General features: G+C 48.1%; 1 protein-coding gene across 1 annotated transcript in view; it reads right to left on the bottom strand.

Moving 5' to 3' along the window:
• The window catches only part of ABR (active BCR-related), a 185,980-nt gene extending 175,791 nt beyond the window's left edge, over positions 1-10,189 (bottom strand). Inside the window, exons 1-2 of the mRNA XM_021066125.1 lie at positions 9,755-10,189; positions 8,988-9,698 (exon numbers count right to left, since the gene is read on the bottom strand). Of these exons, the coding sequence (XP_020921784.1) occupies positions 8,988-9,698; positions 9,755-10,028 (985 nt within the window). The 5' untranslated portion in view covers positions 10,029-10,189. The remainder of the gene's footprint in view (positions 1-8,987; positions 9,699-9,754) is intronic.

The following is a 21,453-nucleotide window of genomic DNA, read 5'->3' as shown; positions in this document are numbered from 1 at the left end:
AGAAAAGCCAGGCCTTAAAGGAAGAGTTGGCTTTGTGATTGGGGAAGTGAAGGAGGAAGGGCATCTCAAGTGCCAGAAAGAGCACAGGAAAAGATGCTGGCAGAAATGAGAGAGTAGGAGATAAGGAGGAGCCAGATGATGGGTTTATTTTGTTTGTTTGTTTTTTTGTCTTTTTGCTATTTCTTTGGGCCACTCCCTCGGCATATGGAGGTTCCCAGGCTAGGGGTCGAATCGGAGCTGTAGCCACCGGCCTACGCCAGAGCCACAGCAACGCAGGATCCGAGCCGCGTCTGCAACCTACACCACAGCTCACGGCAACGCCGGATCGTTAACCCACTGAGCAAGGGCAGGGACCGAACCTGCAACCTCATGGTTCCTAGTTGGATTCGTTAACCACTGCGCCATGATGGGAACTCCCAGATGATGGTTTTGCAGGGGAGACAGGACTTGACTGGGGAAGGACCAGGACAACAAAGGACTAAGAAAGTTTGTTTCCCTCTGAAGGGGCACAACACCTTTGGACCTGGACAGGGAATAAGAAAGGACAGAAAGAGGCAGACGAAGAGGTTTGGGGAGCTTTATTCCATGAAGAGATGTGAGTGTGGGCTGTGCCTGGTTTAGCCAACTGAAAAGTCCTGGACAGTAATGATAACACCGTCTAAGATTTATTGAGCACTTGTATGCCCTGCACTCTACATGCATTATCCCACTGAAGCCTCACAACAAGTCTATGACATAGTCCTACCATTATTACCCCTATTTGGTAGACAAGGAACTGGGGCTTAGAGTCAGTAACTTGTCCAAGGTAAGCCTCACAACCCTGCAAGCTGGGTAACATCCAGCCCATTTTCCAATGTATAAAGCGTTTGTACCATTCTTTTGTCTTTTTTTATGGCCATATCTGTGGCATATGTAAGTTCCCTGACCGGGGATTGAAATCAAGCCACAGCTGTGGCACTGCTGGATCCTTTAACCCACTGGGCTGAGCTGAGGATGGAACCCACACCTCTGCAGCAACCCAAGCCACTTGCAGTCGGATTCTTAACCCACAACATCATGATGGGAACTCCAAGGTATGAAGATCCTGACTTTAGAACAAAAAAATCCAGAGTCAAATACAGAGTCAATTGCTTTGTAAATAGTCTCTTCATCAGAAGAAATCAGACAAGAGGAACAGAAAAATTTCAGGCTTGGTTGCATTTACTACAAGGAGGAAGACACTGTTAAACAAGCCCTCACACACCCCCCTCCTCACCACCCCCTGCCAGCTGGTAACATGTTCACGAAGCCGAGACGGTGCTAAGACGGCGGAGGTAGGGGGGGCAGGTAGCACGCATTAAAGAACCAAGCAAACAGTGATGCCGTGGCAGCTCTGGTTACAAAGGAATCGCAGCCAACCACCAGCTCATGTGTCTCCAATAGTTTTTTAATATCTCTCCACAACAGGGAGTGGAAAAAAATTACGCAATTACAGCTAAGGCTGAAAATTCAGTACTTTGAGTTAAGATAGTCAGACATATCCACTGAACACAAGGAATCCTTCCTGGAGCAAAAATCTCACTAGACACTAACAGGAAAGGGTTAAAAAAAAAACCCATCAGGTTACAAATGAACTAGGTAACATGAGTACCTAGTAGGAAATGCATTTCCCATGAGGATTAAAAATAAAAAGTCTCCATCAGTAAGTCTAGAGGAATCTGATGCTAAGGGCCTCCTGAGTAGAGAAATCTGGAATTCTATAGCGGGCCTAGGACATACGGGAAGTTAGTATCAGCTTTGTGAGACTGACCCAAGTTACAATGCTGATTCCACCACGGCTGTTTGTTTTTTTGCTTTTTGTCTTTTTAGGGCCACACCCATGGCACATGGAGTTTCCCAGGCTAGGGGTCGAATGAGAGCCATAGCCATGGGCCTACACCACAGCTCACGGCAATGTCAGATCCTTAACCCACTGAGTGAGGCCAGGGATCGAACCTGTGTCCTCATGGATACTAGTCGGATTCATTTCTGCTGAGCCACAACAGGAACTCCCACCCCCGGCTCTCTGAATGCTGGGTAAACGTCATCACCTCTCTTAGCCTCAGCATAGTCATCTACAGGGTAGGACAAACAACTTCCACCCAGTCAATGAGGCTAAATGAGATGGTCTGCTCCTCCTGTTCCCATGATTTCGACAGGACTCACATCGTAAGTGTTCCCTACTTAAAATTACAAGAAAGATACAGAAAAGAAAATCATGGACTTGGAGAAGAGGCTTGTGGTTTGCCAAGGGGGAGGGGAAGGGAGTGGGGTGGTTGGGGAGCTTGGGGTTAACAGATGCAAACTTTGCCTTTGGAATGGATTAGCAATGAGATCCTACTGTGTAGCCCTGGGAATTATGTCTAGTCACTTATGACAGAGCATGATAATGTGTGAAAATACAATGTGTACATGTATGTTTAACTGGGTCACCATGCTGTACAGTAGGAAAAAAAAATTGTATTGGGGAAATAACTATTAAAAAAAAAATTACAGGAAAGAAAAGGCCAAAGGATATGATGGAAAGAGCCTAGCTCTGGCTTCTAGACCCTGCCTCGAAGGTCATATGTATGTGACCCTGAGGTTACTTTTAGGGTTTCAGGCTCTCATCTGTCTGGAGAAAGCAGGAAGACCCTTAGACCAACTCTAAGATCTCTTCCTGTTCTAGGCTCTTGAATGTCACTCTTTCTTTTTTTTGGGGGGGGGTCTTTTTCTAGGTTCCCAGGCTAGGGGTCTAATCGGAGCTGTAGCCCCCGGCCTACACCAGGGCCACAGCAATGCAGGATCCAAGCTGCATCTGCAACCTACACCACAGCTCACGGCAACGCCAGATCCCCAACCCACCGAGCGAGGCCAGGGATCGAACCCACAACCTCATGGTTCCTAGTCCGATTCGTTAACCACTGAGCCACGATGGGAACTCCTTGAATGTCACTCTTGAATGTTCTAAAGGACAGTCCCGACAGTCACTCATTTCAGGATTTAATAAGTTACCTTCTGGAGTTCCCGTCGTGGCGCAGTGGTTAACGAATCCGACTAGGAACCATGAGGTTGCGGGTTCGGTCCTGCCCTTGCTCAGTGGGTTAACGATCCGGCGTGCCGTGAGCTGTGGTGTAGGTGCAGACGCTGCTCGGATCCTGCGTTGCTGTGGCTCTGGCGTAGGGGGCTACAGCTCCGATTCGACCCTAGCTGGAACTCCATATGCGCGGAGCGGCCAAGAAATAGCAACAATAACAACAACAACAACAACAACAACAACAACAACAACAAAAAATAAGTTACCTTCTGGAAAGTTGTTTATCTAAAAACCTTTGGTTTCTACCCCAGAAGCAAAAAAGCCTTGAGGGCAGGTCACTGACTTTTGCAGTCTTGGCCCTTAACACAGACTTGGCACAAAGCAAAACCTGGATAAATCCCCGTCGAGTGGAATGGATCAGCGAGTGAATGAAGGATTTCCAAGGAACAGCAAAAAACAGACTGTTTGTCCTCCACTAAGCAAGGTTAATGCAAGGAGAAAATGACACCAATATAAAATATAATGATAATTTACTTTTGTCATCGGAACTAAAATCACAATAGCCGATGAATAGTTGTTGCCAGTCAAAAGGATGTCTGATTTGGACTTTGGCTAGATGAGTGCACTCTGGCCCACGAGTGCCCAGGGGATGCCATTGGTTACAGAAGGGACACAGGGATACATGAGCTCTGAGAAGGACATGTCACCCCACTTCTAAGGCAGGGGTGGTGGCACAGAAGCTTGTCAACGTGAAGAGAAGAGGACCAGGGCCTCCACACGTGGGCATGCAATTGTGTGCTCCCAAGGGCTCCCAGCTGAGGAGGGGACATCTAAAATCCAACAGGCGGTCTGCTCACCTGGGAGGCCAAGTCCACACGTGGAGCCCCATGCGCAGGTGGCAGCCCTCATGGGTGACCTCTGCAGCAGGTGGACTGGGGTCTGCTGGGGACTTTAGTGATAAAGAAAATAACAACAATAATGATGCATACACTCAGATACACATACACACGCAGGCACTTAATGGTCAGTGTGTCAATAAACTAAACTCTAAATATCTTATTTATTTTTTAAGTTTTTTTCTTGAAGTATAGTTGATTTATAATGTTGTATGCATTTCCGTGTACAGCAAAGTGATTCAGTTATACACACACACACATTTCATAACCTTTTCCATTATGGTTTATTATAGGGTATTGATTATAGTTCCTTGGGCTACACAGTAGGACCTCACTGTTTATCTTATATATAGTAGATTATATCTGCTAATCCCAAATTTCTAATTTATTCTCCCCTCATTCCCTTAAATATTTTATTGTATTTAATTTTCATAACTACCCTGAGAAGTAGATGCTGTTGTTTGAGGCAGTATAGCTTGGTGTTTGAAAGCACAGACTCAAAGAGTCGGATCGCCTGGGATTCATGTCCTAAGTGCCACTTCTAAGCTGGTTGACCTTGAGCAGAGTTACATGAGCTCTCTGGGCCTCATGCTTCTCATATGTAAAATGAAAATGATAATAGTGCCTGTCTTATGAAGCTGGGGTGTGGTATAACTAAGTTAACATGTGTAAAATGCTTAGAACAGGAGCAGACACAAAATAAGCCCTCAGGAAGTGTTATTCTTTTTTTTTTTTTTTTTTGCTTTTTAGGGCCACACCCGTGGCATATGGAGATATGGAGATTCCCAGGCTAGGAGTCCAATCAGAACTGTAGCTGTCTACACCACAGCCACAGCAACGCAGGATCCGAGCTGCATCTGCAACCTACACCACAGCTTACGGCAACACCAGATCCTTAACCCAGTGAGCAAGGCCAGGCATCGAACCCACAACCTCATGGTTCCTAGTCGGATTCATTTCTGCTGCACCACAACGGGAACTCTTATCCTTGTTATTTCTGTCCAACAGTGACTGAGGTGTAGAAAGGCCAGTGGCTTTGCCCATGGCCTCACATCTGGCGAGGGGCAGAGCCTGGGCACTTACACGCACAGGTCTGTTTTTACAGCACCCACGACCCAACAGAGCTGACTCCAGTTCTGTGCCTCCCACCCATTCACACCACTATCCTTAGCCATGCCAACATGGCCTAGCCTTTTCTCGGTACCACTCAAGGCTACAGGGTGCTTAAAAGAACTGGCACTCAGGAATTCCCGTCATGGCACAGTGGTTAACAAATCCGACTAGGAACCATGAGGTTGCGGGTTCGGTCCCTGCCCTTGCTCAGCGGGTTAACGATCCGGCGTTGCCGTGAGCTGTGGTATAGGTTGCAGACGCGGCTCGATCCTGCATTGCTGTGGCTCTGGTGTAGGCCAATGGCTACAGCTCCGATTTGACCCCTAGCTTGGGAATTTCCATATGCCACGGGAGCAGCCCAAAGAAATAGCAAAAAAAAAGACAAAAAAAAAAAAAAAAAGAACTGGCACTCTAACTTAAACTCTGATTTGGCTACCATGTGTTAAAACAAACTCAAATGTGTCTTGGTATGAGGATCTGCCCCTCAGCTAAGAGAAAACAGCCCTTTTCCAAGGAGGGAGGGGGCACCCTGGCCTTTAGGCTTTTTATGTGAGGCCTCATGGGTTCTCTCTCCTTGAAACCCTGAGAGGAAGGCAAAGCCTGAATTGTGCAATAAAACCCAATCAGGTTCTCTGAGCAGAGATGATAAGCATGACTGCTGGTGAAGAGGAGTAAACAATACAAGGGCCCCTCCAGCAAGAGCCTCATAAGCCAATATTACCACTCAGCCCTGGTCCTGCCCTGCTCCTGGAAGGATCTAGAAAGAGTCAGAGCCTTGCTAGAAAAAAACAAAACAAAACAAAACACATGCAGCATAGAAAACCAAACCATCTGTGATCCAGAATGATCTGAGAGTGGGAAGCTTTGAAGCATCAATTCAAAGAAAATGACCCATTGTTGTACTTAGTTAATACTGTGGGTGCTTTCCAAGTGCCAGGGCCTGTTCAACGCCCTGAAGTTATTAGAAATGGTATTCCATTTATTCCTCATATCAACAGTATGATGTAAGCAGTGCTTATTAGTCCCATTTTACAGATGAGAACACTAAGGCAGAAAATTTAATTAACTTCTCCCAGGAGAGCTCCAGTCGTGGCGCAGTGGTTAACAAATCCAACTAGGAACCATGAGGTTGCAGGTTCAATCCCTGGCCTTGCTCAGTGGGTTAAGGATCTGGTATTGCCGTGAGCTGTGGTGTAGGTCACAGATGCAGCTCAGATCCTGCGTTGCTGTGGCTCTGGCGTAGGCCGGCGGCTGCAGCTCTGATTAGACCCCTAGCCTGGGAACCTCCATATGCCTAGGGAAGCAGCCCTAGAAAAGACAAAAAGACACACACACAAATTAACTTCTCCCAGTCACACAAGCAGTCTAACTTCAGAGCCCATGGTCTGTTTTAACAGCATTTTCAAAGCTTTTGGCCCAACTCACAGCAAGAAATACAATCCACATCAGGATCCCTATATGCTCAAGTCATTCTACAGAATTGAAACAATGTTTTAAAGTAGAATAGTACTCGCTGTTACCAATGCACTCTGATGTTTTCTATTCTACTCTATTCCATTAAAAAAAAATCACTCAACAAATATTTATGGAACATGCTATATGTGTTAGACACTGTTCTAGGCTTTGAGGCTACATCAGGGGATGAAAGAGAAAAATTCTTGCCCTCTTGGGAGCTTCATTTAGGGACAGTGACTAAGATCCATATGCAAAATCGTAGCATCTGAGATGGAGAAAACTAAGTTAGGGGAGGCCATGGGTGCCAGAGAAGGCCTCATGATGCTCTCACTCCCCACTACGCTGATTTCAGTGGGCTGTCACCTACAGAGGGAAAACCTCTGCCCTTAATCTCTCCACTCCAGTGCTTCCTGTGTGTTGAAAGCTCTTCCTCCTAGATTATGTGCACGTGCACTTATATGTGTGAATACATGCATGTGTGAATACATGAATAGGCCGTGCATGGACGTGTTGCATGCATCAATGCATGTGCACGTCCACCCCCGTTCACCTCCTCACTGGGGAGGTTTTGGAGGCAGGAGGCAGGTTCCCCACATGCAGCTGTCAAGGGGTTTCCTATACAAGCCTGCCCTGCAGAGGGGTCCTGGAATGGGGCCTGAAAAAGAGCCTGGGCACTGCTGGCCAATGGCATGAGTGCCCTGGCTGGAGTCCAACTGGGAGGACCAAAAAATCTTTTTTTTTTTTTTTTCCCATGGTTCCACCCAGAAGAAGCACCTTTTGTAAATGGTTAGGCCAGAGGAAATGCTAGACCCTAATCTGAATCAAAGCACTCCTATATGCCAGAGTGCCCTTAAGGAGAGAGGAGCACAGAATAGAAATAAAAATCACTCCCTGGGGAAAATCCAGTGCATCGGGCACCCCTGGCAGTGTGATTGATGAGGGTCTGAGGAGAAACGGGATTGGAGCCAGCTCTAAAGCAGCTCTGTACCACTTGGGTAGCCTCCACTGGGGACATTTGGAACTTGGCGCTAGAATGAAATCTTCAGACTCTAAGTTAAAGGGGCATATAAAAATGTTACTAGCATGGGCGGCAAAAGCAGCACTACCTATGGGAAAAGCAGCCAATCTCTGGCAATGAATAAGTGTAATTGATCACAAAAGATGACTTGATGGCCCTTCCAAACGTGCTTTTAGCAAAGTGGACAGTTTTTCATTCAAATGCAAGCTCACCCAGATAAAATCTAATAATGGAGACTTTGGAACAATCCCAGCGTCAGCAATTCCTTTTTTTCCCCCACTCTCCTTCTCTGAACAGGAAGGCATCTTAAGTTCCTGGTCACAGCTTGACCTAATCAGATGACAATTTATGCTTTCCCTAAGGCTGAGGAGACCCTGACAGTCCCTGGGGCAGCAAAAGGTGAGTTGCAGGACCGTCCACCTCCCTGTCTGTAGCCCCTTTCCCGCTCCCTGACCTGAGCTGGGTGGCTGGTAGGCTAGGGGTCGAGCCAGAGCTACAGCTACTGGTCTACACCACAGCCATAGCAATGCCAGATCCGAGCGGCGTCTGCAACCTACACCACAGCTCATGGCAATGCCAGATCCTTAACCCACTGAGTGAGGCCAGGGATCAAACCTGAAACCTCATGGTTCCGAGTCGGATTCCTTTCCTCTGCGCCCCACAAGGCGAACTCCAAGTACTTAATCTTTCTGAGCTTCAGTTTCCACCTTCATCAAATGAAAACACTGCACTAGACAAGATCTCTGAGCACAAGGGCAGCTTGAAAACTGTGATTCTAAACGCTCCCCTTCCCACTCAGGCTCCTAGGCTCCTAGGAAGTGACAGATCAGGTGCCACCTTCTTTCCTCGGAAGAGAACACTCAGCAAAGGAAGAGGCTGGTGAGGATTATGGACCTTTTCCTCAGTGAGAGGGTCTTTCATGTTGGCCAGAGTGCAAGCTGCAGGCTGGAGAAGATGAGAGATAAGTTCAGAAAATTCAGCGGAAGATTTAGACTTCCACGTCAAGCAATCTGGGGGAGATGGGTGCCACTGGAGTTTGTTCAGAGAAGGCTACAAGTAGTGCCAGCGCAAGGAAGCCTGACCCACCTGCAGAAGAGAGGATGGGTTGGGGCGCGGTGGGGAGTGGGGGATGGAGGAGGGAGGCGGTGATACTGCAACAGAGCAGAAAGGCTGAGGCCTGAAGTGAAAGATTTTCCCCGTGGTCTGGTCCAGAGCATCACTCCATCGCCCGGCCCATCTCTATAACGCTTATTTTCTTAAACTCGCCCAGGCTGAAAACACTTTGCACAATCATTTTTTTTTTTTAAGTGCCACAAGTGCCTTCAAGTAAACAAGTAAATCTTATCTCCTTTCTACCCAGGCGCCTGAGGTTAAACAGGACCAACCAAGTGTCTCAGGGAGGAGCGGGTAAGTGAGCAGCAGGCGAGGCCTAGGACAGGAGCGGCGGGGATCTAGAGAGGGGTGCGCCTACCTGCCAAGGAGCCGTCCTCGTGGTCGGAGCTGTTGTAGCTGCAGTCACTGCCCCTCTCGGGCGAGCTGTGGCCCGGCGAGTCCCGCTCCGGCAACCCCAGGTACCTCTTGCGCCGCCACGGGGGGAGGTGCTCGCGAGCCCTCCGCCGTGGCGGCTCCTCTGCCACCGGGGGCGAGCCCCGCCCGTCCTTGGCCTCTGCCTCCAGTTGCTCCAGGTCGCGGCTCCCGCGCAGCTGCCGCCGGCCGCCGAGGATCAGGTGCTTCAAACGATGGGTGTTGCACGCCCGCGCCGGCTTTTCAGCCTCATAGCAGGTCCCGGGCCGGCAGGGGGCCACGAGCAACTGACCAAGGACGAATTTCTCATTCAAATCCACCATCTCGAAGTCATGGTCACTGCTGTCGCCCCCATCGTCCGCGCCCGAGGCGTCCGGCTCGCCCTCCTCCGAGCCCCGCCCCGCGCGGTTCCCGGCGGACCGCTCCTCTCCTGCGGCGCCGGGAACTGTGCCATCGTGCCCGGGGGGCGCGCAGTCCTCCCGGGGCCTGAAGAGGAGGCGAGGCTGCAGGAGCTGCTGGTGGATGGCTGCAGTCAAGCTGCGCACCGCGCCCCCTGCCCCCGCCGCCCCGCGCCAGCGGGGGAGGTCCAGGCTCACGAATGGGGGACTCTCGGCCTTCGCGGCCACCTCCGGGTCGGGGATGGAGGGGCCCCGGGGGTCTCCGCCGCCGCCCGCTGCGCCCTCCTCCTCGCTTGGCTGTGGCTCTCGCTCTGGCCCGCGGGCGCCGGCTCCTCGGCCGAGGTCCCCCCGCTGTCGCCGTCTCCGCCCTCCAGGCGCCCGCTGCCGAGGTCCCGCTTCTCCAGGGCCGCCTGCAGGTAGACGACTTTGAACTTCTCCTCAGCCAGCACCTGTTGCAGCCACTTCAGGTTGAGTCTGCTGCGCTCCAGTTCGCGCTCCATGTCTAGCACCGACTCCAACCGCATGACAGGCACGTCCTCCCCGGGGAACTCGGCCTGCCAGTGGCGCTCAAAGTCCTGGGGGTCCCACATGCCGGGCGCCCCTCCAGGCCGCCGCGGCCCAGCTCCTCGGCGCTCAGCGGGCCGGGGGCGGGCCCGGCTCTCTCGGTGCTGGCGCAGTCGCCTGCCCTTCACTTCAGCCCCAGACGAGAATAAAGGAAAAAATAAAGTTTTTCCCCTTCCGCCCTCGTGCCCTTTTTTTTTTTTTTTTTTCCTCTTCTTCTTCTTCTGGGTTTCGCCCCCTTGACGTCAGCGGCCACCGGCGACGGAGGCGGGCGCCTGGGGGCCCTGGGCCCGCCCCGGGCAGCAGGCGCGCAGCCAGCGGTCTGCAGCCCCCGCGCGAGGCCGGGCGCCGGGCGGGCTCTGGCGTCTGGAGAACCGCGGCGGGGGCGGAGCTTCGCGGGCGCCTCGGGGCTGCTCCCGCGGCAGGGTGGCTGCTGGAGGGCCCGGGGGGTGGGCGGGGCCGGGTCTGCGGTGCTGCCCACCCCCGAGGCGCTGGCGACCTTCGGCGCTGGCCGCCGCAGGCCGGGCTCGCACCTTCCTGGCCAGGCGGGCTGCGCGCGCGGGCTCCCTACACCGAGCGCGGGGGCCGGGGAGGCGGGAGCGCGCGGGGGTGCCCTGGGCCGCAGCCAACCTCCCGCCAGCCGGCCCTCGGCAGTCTTGCCTGTCCCGGGGTCAGGGCGGCGCCTGGGACCGAGAAGGAAAGGTGGGGGAAAGGCGATGTGACGCGGTAACGAGGGCAGGTGTGGAAGGGAGCCTTCTGCTGACCGTCAGGGTTGTCCTCCGCCGCAGTTATTGAGCTCCTTGAACAACGTGTCCAAAATCACAGAGCTATTTAATCCAACGCTGGGGATGAAACTGCATGGTGGTGTTTTTGTTTGGGATTTTTTTTTTTTTTAAAGACCCTTTAAAGCTTTCTCTCCACTGCTCACTAGAACTTTTCGGGAGAGAAGGAGGCAAGGGTGACAGCTGAAGTCCCCTGGGACTCAAAGCTGCGGGTACTCCCGTGGGACTCCCTGTGACTGAATCAAACCGTGACTGTCAGGAGCCTTAGACACCTGGGCGTCTAAAAGAACACTCCACTACATATCCGCTTTGTGCCCTCAACAAAAGAGGGGCGCTGGGGACCTGCTCCGGGGCTGACACCCGTGGAGGGGCGGACGGAGGCCCCCTCCTGGCCTCCTCCTCGCACCTGGCTGCACCACTTTTCCAGGCCTTTGGGTGAGGTCTCACTGTCTGCAGAGAGGGGGCCTGATACACTGTCTCGTGCTCACCTCCAGGGGGGACCTTATCAGTGATTCATATTTTCTTCATTTGAAGGATGAGGAAATGGATACTGTATGAGACTAAGTGACTTGGCAGCTGGAAATTCCTCTTACTCCCTTTGGCAACTGCAGCCAAACTCAGCCCCTCTCTCCAAAGCCCTGCTGTGGGCGGCTCACCTGTACCATCTCAACAGTCTCTCACTTTTCAATCCTTTTCAGTCTACCCCTCACAGCTGGATATTGGGAAAATGCCAGAAAGATAGTTCTTAACCACAAATGAAATAGTGTCATGCTTTTGCTCAAAACCTCCATGGCTCCTCACACCTCCAGGCCGGAGTCCAGACTCCGTTTAGTGACAAAGGAGGTCCTCCTACCTTTGGTCTCTGCCCCCCTCTCTACCTTCCTCCTAGGCTTTAGCCTTACCAACTCCAGGCTGTCCCCAAAGACATCTGGCTCTTACGAGAGAGACATCTCTCCTCTTCCTTGGAACTCCTGTCCCTACACACAGGCACAACTCCCTGCTGCCTGGAGGACTCCAACCCTCCTTTAAGACCCAACTAAAGGAGCTCCACCTCTGAGAACCCTTTTCTGGCCCCTCTCTCTCCATCTTATCTGTGTCTTTACCTTCCTTTGTCCTTGTTCCACTTTATGGCAATTATTAGTGACTTTTTTTTTTTTTTTTTTTGGTCTTTTTGCCATTTCTTGGGCCGCTTCCGCGGCATATGGAAGTTCCCAGGTCGAACCGGAGTTGTAGCCGCCGGCCTACACCAGAGCCACAGCAACGCTGGATCCGAGCCGCGTCTGCGACCTATACCACAGCTCACAGCAACGCCGGCTCCTTAGCCCATTGAGCAAGGTCAGGGATCGAACCCGCAACCTCATGGTTCCTAGTCGGATTCGTTAACCACTGCGCCACGACGGGAACTCCAGTGACATCTTTTGTTTCCCTTTCTTTCATAGCCTCCTCTCAAGGTCCAGGGATGGTGTCTTTTCCACTTTTGCATTCTTGCTGCTGCTTTTTTCTTTTTTTCTTTTTTTGTCTTTTTAGGGCCACACCTGGGGCATATGGAGGTTCCCAGGCTAGGGGTCTAATTAGAGTTGTAACCACTGGCCTACACTACAGCCACAGCAACACCAGATCTGAGCCCCATCTGCAACCTACACCACAGCTCACGGCAATGCCAGATCCTTAACCCACTGAGCGAGGCCAGGGATTGAACCTGCATCCTCATGGATGCTAGTCAGATTTGTTTCTGCTGAGCCATGACAGGAACTCCTCTTGCTGCTTCTTGCAGAGTATGATTGAGAGATAACGGATAATTGTTGAATGAAATAATGAATGAATGAATGAATGGGCAGATGAACGAATCCCCACCTTGTAGTTCCTGCTTTGCTGCTCCAGTGGTGAATCATTCCAGGCTAGGAGCACATGTGCTTCCCACAGAGACTTCTCACTCAGGAATTTCCTTCCATGACAAAGTCTGTGTTTACTTACTTTCCCAACGTCCCTTCTTTTTTCTTTCTCTTTCTTTCTTTTTTTTTTAAATTTGGTGTGCCACTGGTATGACTCATCACTGTGTTGGCTCTTGTGTCCGACTGCTATGGGGAAATGGACGTGTTTCCAGTATTCTCCAGCTTGTGTGATTTCTCAATCCTTCACCTAGTCCCTCAAGCTGCTTTCTCTCCCACCTTCGCTTCCTATTTTGAAGACCATCCCTCCCTCCCTAAAGGCTGCCACCATGTCCTTTGTCTGGAAGGGACTGAGACACTCCCTGTGCTCACAGCTCCTCGGTGCAGAGATATTGCAGCAAGTGTCATCCACAAGCATCTTGGCCTCTGTTAAGATTTCAGAAAGGGAAAGAAATGCAGCACAGCATAGATGGATGATGGCCTATTGATTGGAAGATGTTTGGATATGTATATTTAAATGCACAAAGAAAAAAAATTACTCTAAGTATCAATTTCTGAATTTGTAATTTCCCTGGGAGGATAGATTCAACTCTGTCCTTTAATTAAAGCAAGGGTATGATTCCCTTTTGGTCCAAGGAAGTTGTTACCAACACCACTAATTTTTCCGCGAGGACCAATATAGCCAGAAATGCCAACATTTATCTTCCGTAAACAGATCCCAGGAGCAACCTTCATTGTCTCTGGCTGGTGGATGGTTTGGTGTTATTACTTGGCTTTGGGTCATCATGGGGGCAAGAGCAGAGTGGCTGACATTTATTGAGTCCACACTTCTTGTTGCCATACATCTTTGATTTCATCTAATTTCTCACAAAAACCCTGTAAAGAAGGTATTAGTGTCCCGAGGGAGAGAAATGGACGATCAAAGAGGTTAGAGGTCGCACAGCTAATCTGGATTCTAAAACTCAGTAGCTTTGCAAGGGCTTGGCCCAGGCACATCTGTGTCATTAGCCTTCATTCATTCAATAAATATTTGTGAAGTACTTACTAGGTGCCAGGGCCTGGCAATTAAAATTTAAACCCTGTAACCTGGCATATACAACTCTTTACAATGGATCCTCTGACCCCAGCCTGCTTGTCCAGTCCCATTTCTTGAATTACTTCTGCGGCCACACCCATTCAGCCCTCCAGTCTGAGTCACCCTCTGAGAAGATGACTTCTCTGTTCCATGTCGCCTCCCTTTGGCCCTTCTTGGATTTCTTTCTTTTTTTTTTTTGGTTTGGTCTTTTTCCAGGGCCACACCCACAGCAACACCAGATCCGAGCCAGGTCTGCAACCTACACCACAGCTCGCAGCAATGCCAGATCCTTAACCCACTGAACAAGGCCAGGGATCAAACCTGCAACCTCATGGTTCCTGGTCGGATTCGTTAACCACTGAGCCACGAAGGGAACTCCCCTTCTTGAATTTCTGTGGCAGTTACTGTAGACCATTCCTGTGGGCTGCTGGGGTCTCACCTCAAACACCTACCCCTACTACTCTCCACTCTTCTGCCCTAGAGTTTTTCTCGAGCTTCCCAGATGGAAGCTTCTGGGGGTAGGGGGTTTCCCTGGGGCATGCATGGCCAGTGCAAATGGGAGCTGGTTCATAAAGGCCCCATGCCCCTGTCTTTGGATGGCATGCCTGAGGCACACTCTGCATGGCTGCCCAGCGGTCTGCAAGAGAAATAAGCCCCCAGTGTTCATAATGGTAACCAATCCATAATGAGCTATTGGCTTTCCCTTCCTTTTTTTTTTTTTTTCCTTTTTCAGCTGCACCCATGGCATATGGAAGTTCTCGGGTCAGGGATTGAATTTGAGCCACAGCTGCAACCTACTCCACAGCCGCAGCAATGCCAGGTCCTTAACCTGCTGTGCCACAGTAGGAACTCCTGGCTTTCCCTTCTAATCTGTCTCCCTTTCCCTCATTCCTGCTTCCTGGAACAGTCTCCCAACTGAAATACTTGTACGAGATCCTTGTGTCAGTCCTGCTTTGCCCCTCTGGTGCCCTCATTAAGACACCCTCCAGTCTCCCCCATGCCCTCTCTGATCTAGCCACACAGGCGCTGCACCATCCCCCCAGTTACTCCTCCAGCTCTCATGTTTTCCTTTGACATGTTGCTTCCTCCTTCCTCCTGTATAAAAGGGTGAGATCCCTTTTCACCTGTCTATTCCCAGCCCACCTGTCATGTTCTCTCTGAAGCCTTCCCTTCCCCAGGTCCAGTTAGGCATGTTTGTCCACAGAGATGCACCTTGGTTCCAGCACTGTTCCAGCACAGTGTCATTCCACGGCTCCTTGAGGACATCCTGGCTCCAGCCAGCTGGTACCTCTTATTCCTCCCACTGCCACAGCCCCTACCTCAGTGCCAGAGAGTGCCTAGTACATGTCTGCCGAGTGAATGAATGAATGATGAGTGAGAGAATGGACTGTTTTAGACCTTAACTTCATGCCATTTTAAGATGTGAGGTGATATCTCCGATGCTCAGGGATGCTGAGTACCTTTTCATGCACCTACTGGCCATCTGAATGTCTTCTTTGGAAAAATGTCTATTCGGGTCTTTTGCCATTGCGATTATTTGTTTGTTTTTTTTCCTGTTGAGTTGTAAGAGTTCCGTATTTATTTTTTGGATGTTAATCCCTTAGATATGTGGCATGCAAATCTATTCTCCCATTCCTTAAGTTGCCTTTGCATTTTGTTGATGTTTTGTTCTGTGCAGAAGATTTTTAGTTTGATGTGGTCCCATTTATTTATATTTGTTTTTAATGCCTGCGCTTTTGGTGTTACATCTAAAAAACTGTTGCCATGACCAATGTCTAGGAGCTTTTCCAATATGTTTTCTTCTAGGAAACATAGTTTTATAGTTCCAGGTCTTATGTTTACATTTTAAATCCATTCAATCCATTTGGCTTTTGCGAGTGGTGTAAGATAGGGATCCAATTTCAATCTGCTGTATACAATGATCCAGTTTTCCTAACACCATTTATTGAGGACACTCTCCTTTCTACATTGATCACTCTTGGGTCCCTTGTCAAATATTAGTTGATTGTGTATGCAGTATATACAAGGGTTTATTTCTGGGCTCTCAATTCTGTTCCATTAGGCTACATGTCTCTTTTTATGCCAGCACCATACTGTTTTGATTACTATAGCTTTTTAATATAGCTTGAAATCAGAATATAGCTTTTTGATATAGTTTGAAATCAGTTCTGGTCTTCTTTCTCAAGTTTGCTCTGGCTAACCGGGGTCAGTTGTGTTTCCACACACTAACAACAAAATAGCTGATTATTTTTCACTCCATAGATCAGTTATATGACATTCACTTTGGAAGGAAATTTCTGCCCAGATAGCATCTGAAGTTGTGAGTATTTTGTTCTGTTCCTCCAGCTTTATAACTAGAACAGCTGGATAGAAGAGATGCATAGGGCAAGTGTGTTGACAAGCCAGAGCTGGTGTATTAAGAATTATGACCTGCTCAGTCTCCCAAAGCAATAGAAATTAGAGCAAAAATAAACCCATGGGACCTCATCAAACTGAAAAGCTTTTGCACAGCAAAGGAAACCCAAAAGAAAACAAAAAGACAACTTACAGAATGGGAGAAAACAGTTTCAAATGATGCAACCGACAAGGGCTTAATCTCTAGAATATATAAACAACTTATACAACCCAACAGCAAAAAAACCAATCAATCAATGGAAAAATGGGCAAAAGACCCGAATAGACATTTCTCCAAAGAAGATATACAGATGGCCAACAAACACATGAAAAAATGCTCAACATCGCTGATTATAAGAGAAATGCAAATCAAAACTACCATGAGATATCACCTCACACCAGTCAGAATGGCCATCATTAATAAATCCACAAATAACAAGTGCTGGAGGGGCTGGGGAGAAAAGGGAACACTCCTGCACTGTTGGTGGGAATGTAAACTGGTACAGCCACTATGGAGAACAGTTTGGAGATACCTTAGAAATCTATACATAGAACTTCCATATGACCCCGCAATCCCACTCTTGGGCATCTATCCGGACAAAACTCTACTTAAAAGAGACACATGCACCCGCATGTTCATTGCAGCACTATTCACAATAGCCAGGACATGGAAACAACCCAAATGTCCATCGACAGATGATTGGATTCGGAAGAGGTGGTATATATACACAATGGAATACTACTCAGCCATAAAAAAGAATGACATCATGCCATTTGCAGCAACATGGATGGAACTAGAGACTCTCATACTGAGTGAAATGAGCCAGAAAGACAAAGACAAATACCATATGATATCACTTATAACTGGAATCTAATATCCAGCACAAATGAACATCTCCTCAGAAAAGAAAAGCATGGACTTGGAGAAGAGACTTGTGGCTGCCTGATGGGAGGGGGAGGGAGTGGGAGGGATCGGGAGCTTGGGCTTATCAGACACAACTTAGAATAGATTTACAAGGAGATCCTGCTGAGTAGCATTGAGAACTTTGTCTAGATACTCATGTTGCAACAGAAGAAAGGGTGGGGGAAAAAATGTAATTGTAATGTATACATGTAAGGATAACCTGACCCCCTTGCTGTACAGTGGGAAAATAAAAAAAAAATATTAAAAAAAAAAAAAAGAATTATGACCTGCTGAGTGAGAGAGCACAAGCCAGGCCCACAGTCAGCAAGTAGCTCCCTCAGCATTTGAAATTCCACTTGGGGGAAATAAAACCCTTGGGGTCTTTTTTTTGTTGTTGTTCTTTCTGTCTTTTCTAGGGCCGCATCCGTGGCATGTGGAGGTTCCCAGGCTAGGGGTCTAATTGGAGCTACAGCCACCGGCCACAACTCAGTGGGTTAAAGATCCTGCATTGTTGTGAGCTGTGGTGTAGGTTGCAGACGTGGTTTGGACCTGGCATTGCTGTGGCTGTGGCATAGGTGGCAGCTGCAGCTCCAATTTGACCCCTAACCTGGGAACTTCCATATGCCTTGGGTGCGACCCTAAAAAGACTATATATATATATATATATATATATATATATATATATATATATATATACACACACACACACATTCACGCAATGGAAGTAGTCATAAGATTTATTACCTACAGATCCCAGAAGAGGGGGAGGTGGAGCACAATGAGCTGGGGGAAGGCAATCCTTCATCTCAAGTCAGGAGTGAGCAGCAGATAGAGAGCAGGGTAGCCGACACCTATTACTTATAAGGTGGTTGAGGCAGAGCTTACCAACTTCTCACAGCCCCAACTGCACATGGTTATTTCATTTTTTTTTAAGGCACCCAGGAAAAGCAAAGTGGGGTGGGAATTCTAAGCTCAGGTTCTTATCTAAATGTTTAGAGTCTTAGATATGAGCAAGGTTGCCAAACTATAGAATGCTCAGGTAGCAACTCACAATAGCTGTTTTCTCATCACACAAGGTATGGGAGAAAGGCAAGGAGCTTCCATGCCCTCTCTGAGCTCACCACTCTCCCCAAATCGTCATGTGTTCACCAATCCAGAAGCTCTCCCACTTCGTTTTTTTGCAGGTGGATATCCAGCTATTCCAACACCATTTGTTGAAGAGAATAGCCTTTCCTCATTGAATGATTCTGGCACCCTCGCTGGAAATCTTCAAAAGTTGAAAATCAAAACAGAACTACCATATGATCCAGCAATTCCACTCCTGGGTACATAGCCAAAGAAAGCAAAACACTAATTCAAAAAGATACATCCCAATGTTCACAGCAGCATTACTTACAATAGCCAAGATATGGAAGCAACTTGTGTCCATCAACAGATGAATGGATAAAAAAGGATGATAGGGAGTTCCCGTCGTGGTGCAGAAGAAACGAATCCAACTAGGAACCGTGAAGTTGCAGGTTCGATGCCTGGCCTCGCTCAGTGGGTTAAGGATCCGGCATTGCTGCAAGCTGTGAGGTAGGTCGCAGACACAGCTTGGATCTGGCGCTGCTGTGGCTGTGGCGTAGGCCAGCAGCAACAGCTCCGATTAGACCCCTAGCCTGGGAACCTTCATATACTGTGGGTGCGGCCCTAAAAAGACAAAATAAAATAAAATAAAATAAATAAAAAAGGATGATATATATATCATTGTGATGATATATATATGATACACACACACACACACACACACACACACTGAAATATTACTCAGCCATAAAAAAGAATGAAAAATTTCCATTTGTGACAACATAGATGGACATGGAGGGTGTTATACTTGGTGAAACAAATCAGAGAAAGATGAACACTATTGATTTCACTTATGCGTGGAACCTAAAGCATAAAATGAACAAAAGAATATAATAAAAAATGGAGTTCCCGTTGTGGCTTAGTGTGTTAGGAACCCAACCTAGTGTCCATGAGGCTGCGATCCCTGGCCTTGCTCAGCAGGTTAAGGATCCTGCATTGCCGCAAGCTGCAGCTTAGGTTGCAGATGTGGCTTTGATCCAGTTGAAGTGGCTTTGGTGTAGACCTCAGCTGTAGCTCCAGTTCAACACCTAGTCCAGGAATTTCCATATACCAAAGGTGCAGCCACAAAAAAAAATAAATAAAAATAAAAACAGACTCATTGGAGTTCCCTGATAGCCCAGCGGTTAAGGATCCTGCATTGTCCTGCTGTGGCTCTGGTCACTGTGGTGGCATGGATTCAATCCCTGGCCTGGAACTTCCACATGTCATGGTATGGCCAAAAAGAAAAGAAAAAAACGAAAACCAAACCAGATGCACAGAGAGAGAAGAAGAAAGAAAGAAAGAAATTACAAGGATGTAAAGTAAAGCACAGAGAATGTAACAGATATTTTATAACAACCTTATACAGAACATAATCAATAAAAAATCAAAGCATACTTCAACAGAAATTGAAAAACAATTGGCCATAAATGTATGGGTTTATTTCTAGACTCTCAGTTCTATCCCATTTATCTATGCAATTTATCTCTGTGCTATTAGCACACCGTTGTTTGTTTTTTTTAGGGCAGACCCCTGGCATATAGGGGTCAATTAGAGCTGTAGCTGTAGCTGCTGGTTTCATCACAGCCACAGCAACGCAGAATCTGAGCCATGTCTGCCATCTACAGCACAACTCACGGCAACATCAGGTCCTTAACCCACTGAGGGAGGCCAGGGATTGAACCCACATCCTCATGGATACTAGTCAGGTTCATTACCTCTGAGCCACAACAGGAGTTCCCAATCATGTTTTTTCGTGTGTGTTTGTGTGTGTCTTTTTGCCTTTTCTAGGGCCGCTCCTCCTGAGTTTCCCAGGCTAGGGGTCTAATTGGAGCCGTAGCCACTGGCCTATGCCACAGCCACAGCAATGCAGGATCTGAGCCAGGTCTGCAACGTACACCACAGCTCACAGCAATGCCGGATCCTTAACCCACTGAGCAAGGCCAGGGTCCAAACTTGCAACCTCATGGTTCCTAGTCAGATTCGTTAACCACTTCGTCATGACAGGAACTCCAACCAACCATGTTGTTTTGATTATGGTAACTTTGTAGTAAGTTTTGTAATAAAAAAGTGTGAGCCCTCCAACTTTTCCCTTCCTTTTCAAGATTGTTTTGTCTACCCGGGACTTTTGCATTTTCATATGAATTTTAGGATCAGCTTGTGAATCGCTGCAAAAGATAATCAGAGGAGATTTTGACAGGGATTGTGCTGAATCTGTTGATCAATTTGGGGTGCATCACTTCCTATCAATATTAAGTCTTCTGATCTGTGACCTTGGGATATCTTTCATTTATTTAGGTCTTAATGAATTTCTTTCAATGATGTTCTATAGGTTTTTTTTGTTTTTGTTTTTGTTTTTGTTTTGTTTTTTGTCTTTTTGTCTTTTTTGTTGTTGTTGTAGTTGTTGTTGTTGCTATTTCTTGGGCCACTCCTGCGGCACATGGAGGTTCCCAGGCTAGGGGTTGAATCGGAGCTGTAGCCACCGGCCTACACCAGAGCCACAGCAACGCGGGATCCGAGCCGCGTCTGCAACCTACACCACGGCTCACGGCAACGCCGGATCATTAACCCACTGAGCAAGGGGCAGGGATCGAACCCGCAACCTCATGGTTCCTAGTCGGATTTGTTAACCACTGCGCCACGACGGAAACTCCATGTTCTATAGTTTTTAATGTACAAGTCTTGCACTTCTTTGGTTGAACTTTTTAAGTGTCTTATTATCTTTAAAATTGTAACAAGAACGTACAAAATTACTCTCTCTCCTTTTGAAGTGTTCAGTTCAATAGCAGTAGCTATACACACATTGTTGGGTAACAGATCTCTGGAACTTTTTTAGCTTGCAAAACTGAAACTCGATACCCACAGATCAACTGTTCTCCATTTCCCCTTCCTCCATGTCTGGCAACCACCCTTCTATTTTCTGTTCCCGTAATTTCTCATATAAATGGAATCACACAGTATGTGCCCTTAGCATTTAGCTTATTTCATTCAGCACAATGTCTTCGAGGTTATCCATGGTGTAGCATGTGACAGGATTTCCTGGTTTTAAGACTGAGCAATACTCCACTGTACAGATTCATTCATTCCTCTGTCAGTAGACATTTGCGCTGCTTCCACTCCTGAGCTATTGCAAACAAGGCTGCAGTGAACATGGTTGTGCAATAACTGAGATCTTGCTTTCAGCTCTTTTGGATATATTCCCAGGAGTGGAGTTGCTGGATCATATAAGAATTCTATCTTCAGTTTTTTGAGGAATTATGCACCATTTTACATTCCCACCAGCAGTGCAGAAATACTTCAATTTCT

This window comes from Sus scrofa, chromosome 12 (assembly GCF_000003025.6).
Source record: "Sus scrofa isolate TJ Tabasco breed Duroc chromosome 12, Sscrofa11.1, whole genome shotgun sequence".
Lineage (NCBI taxonomy): Eukaryota > Metazoa > Chordata > Mammalia > Artiodactyla > Suidae > Sus > Sus scrofa.
Note: the sequence above shows the minus strand (reverse complement) of the source record. Positions and strands in the feature narration are given on the sequence as shown.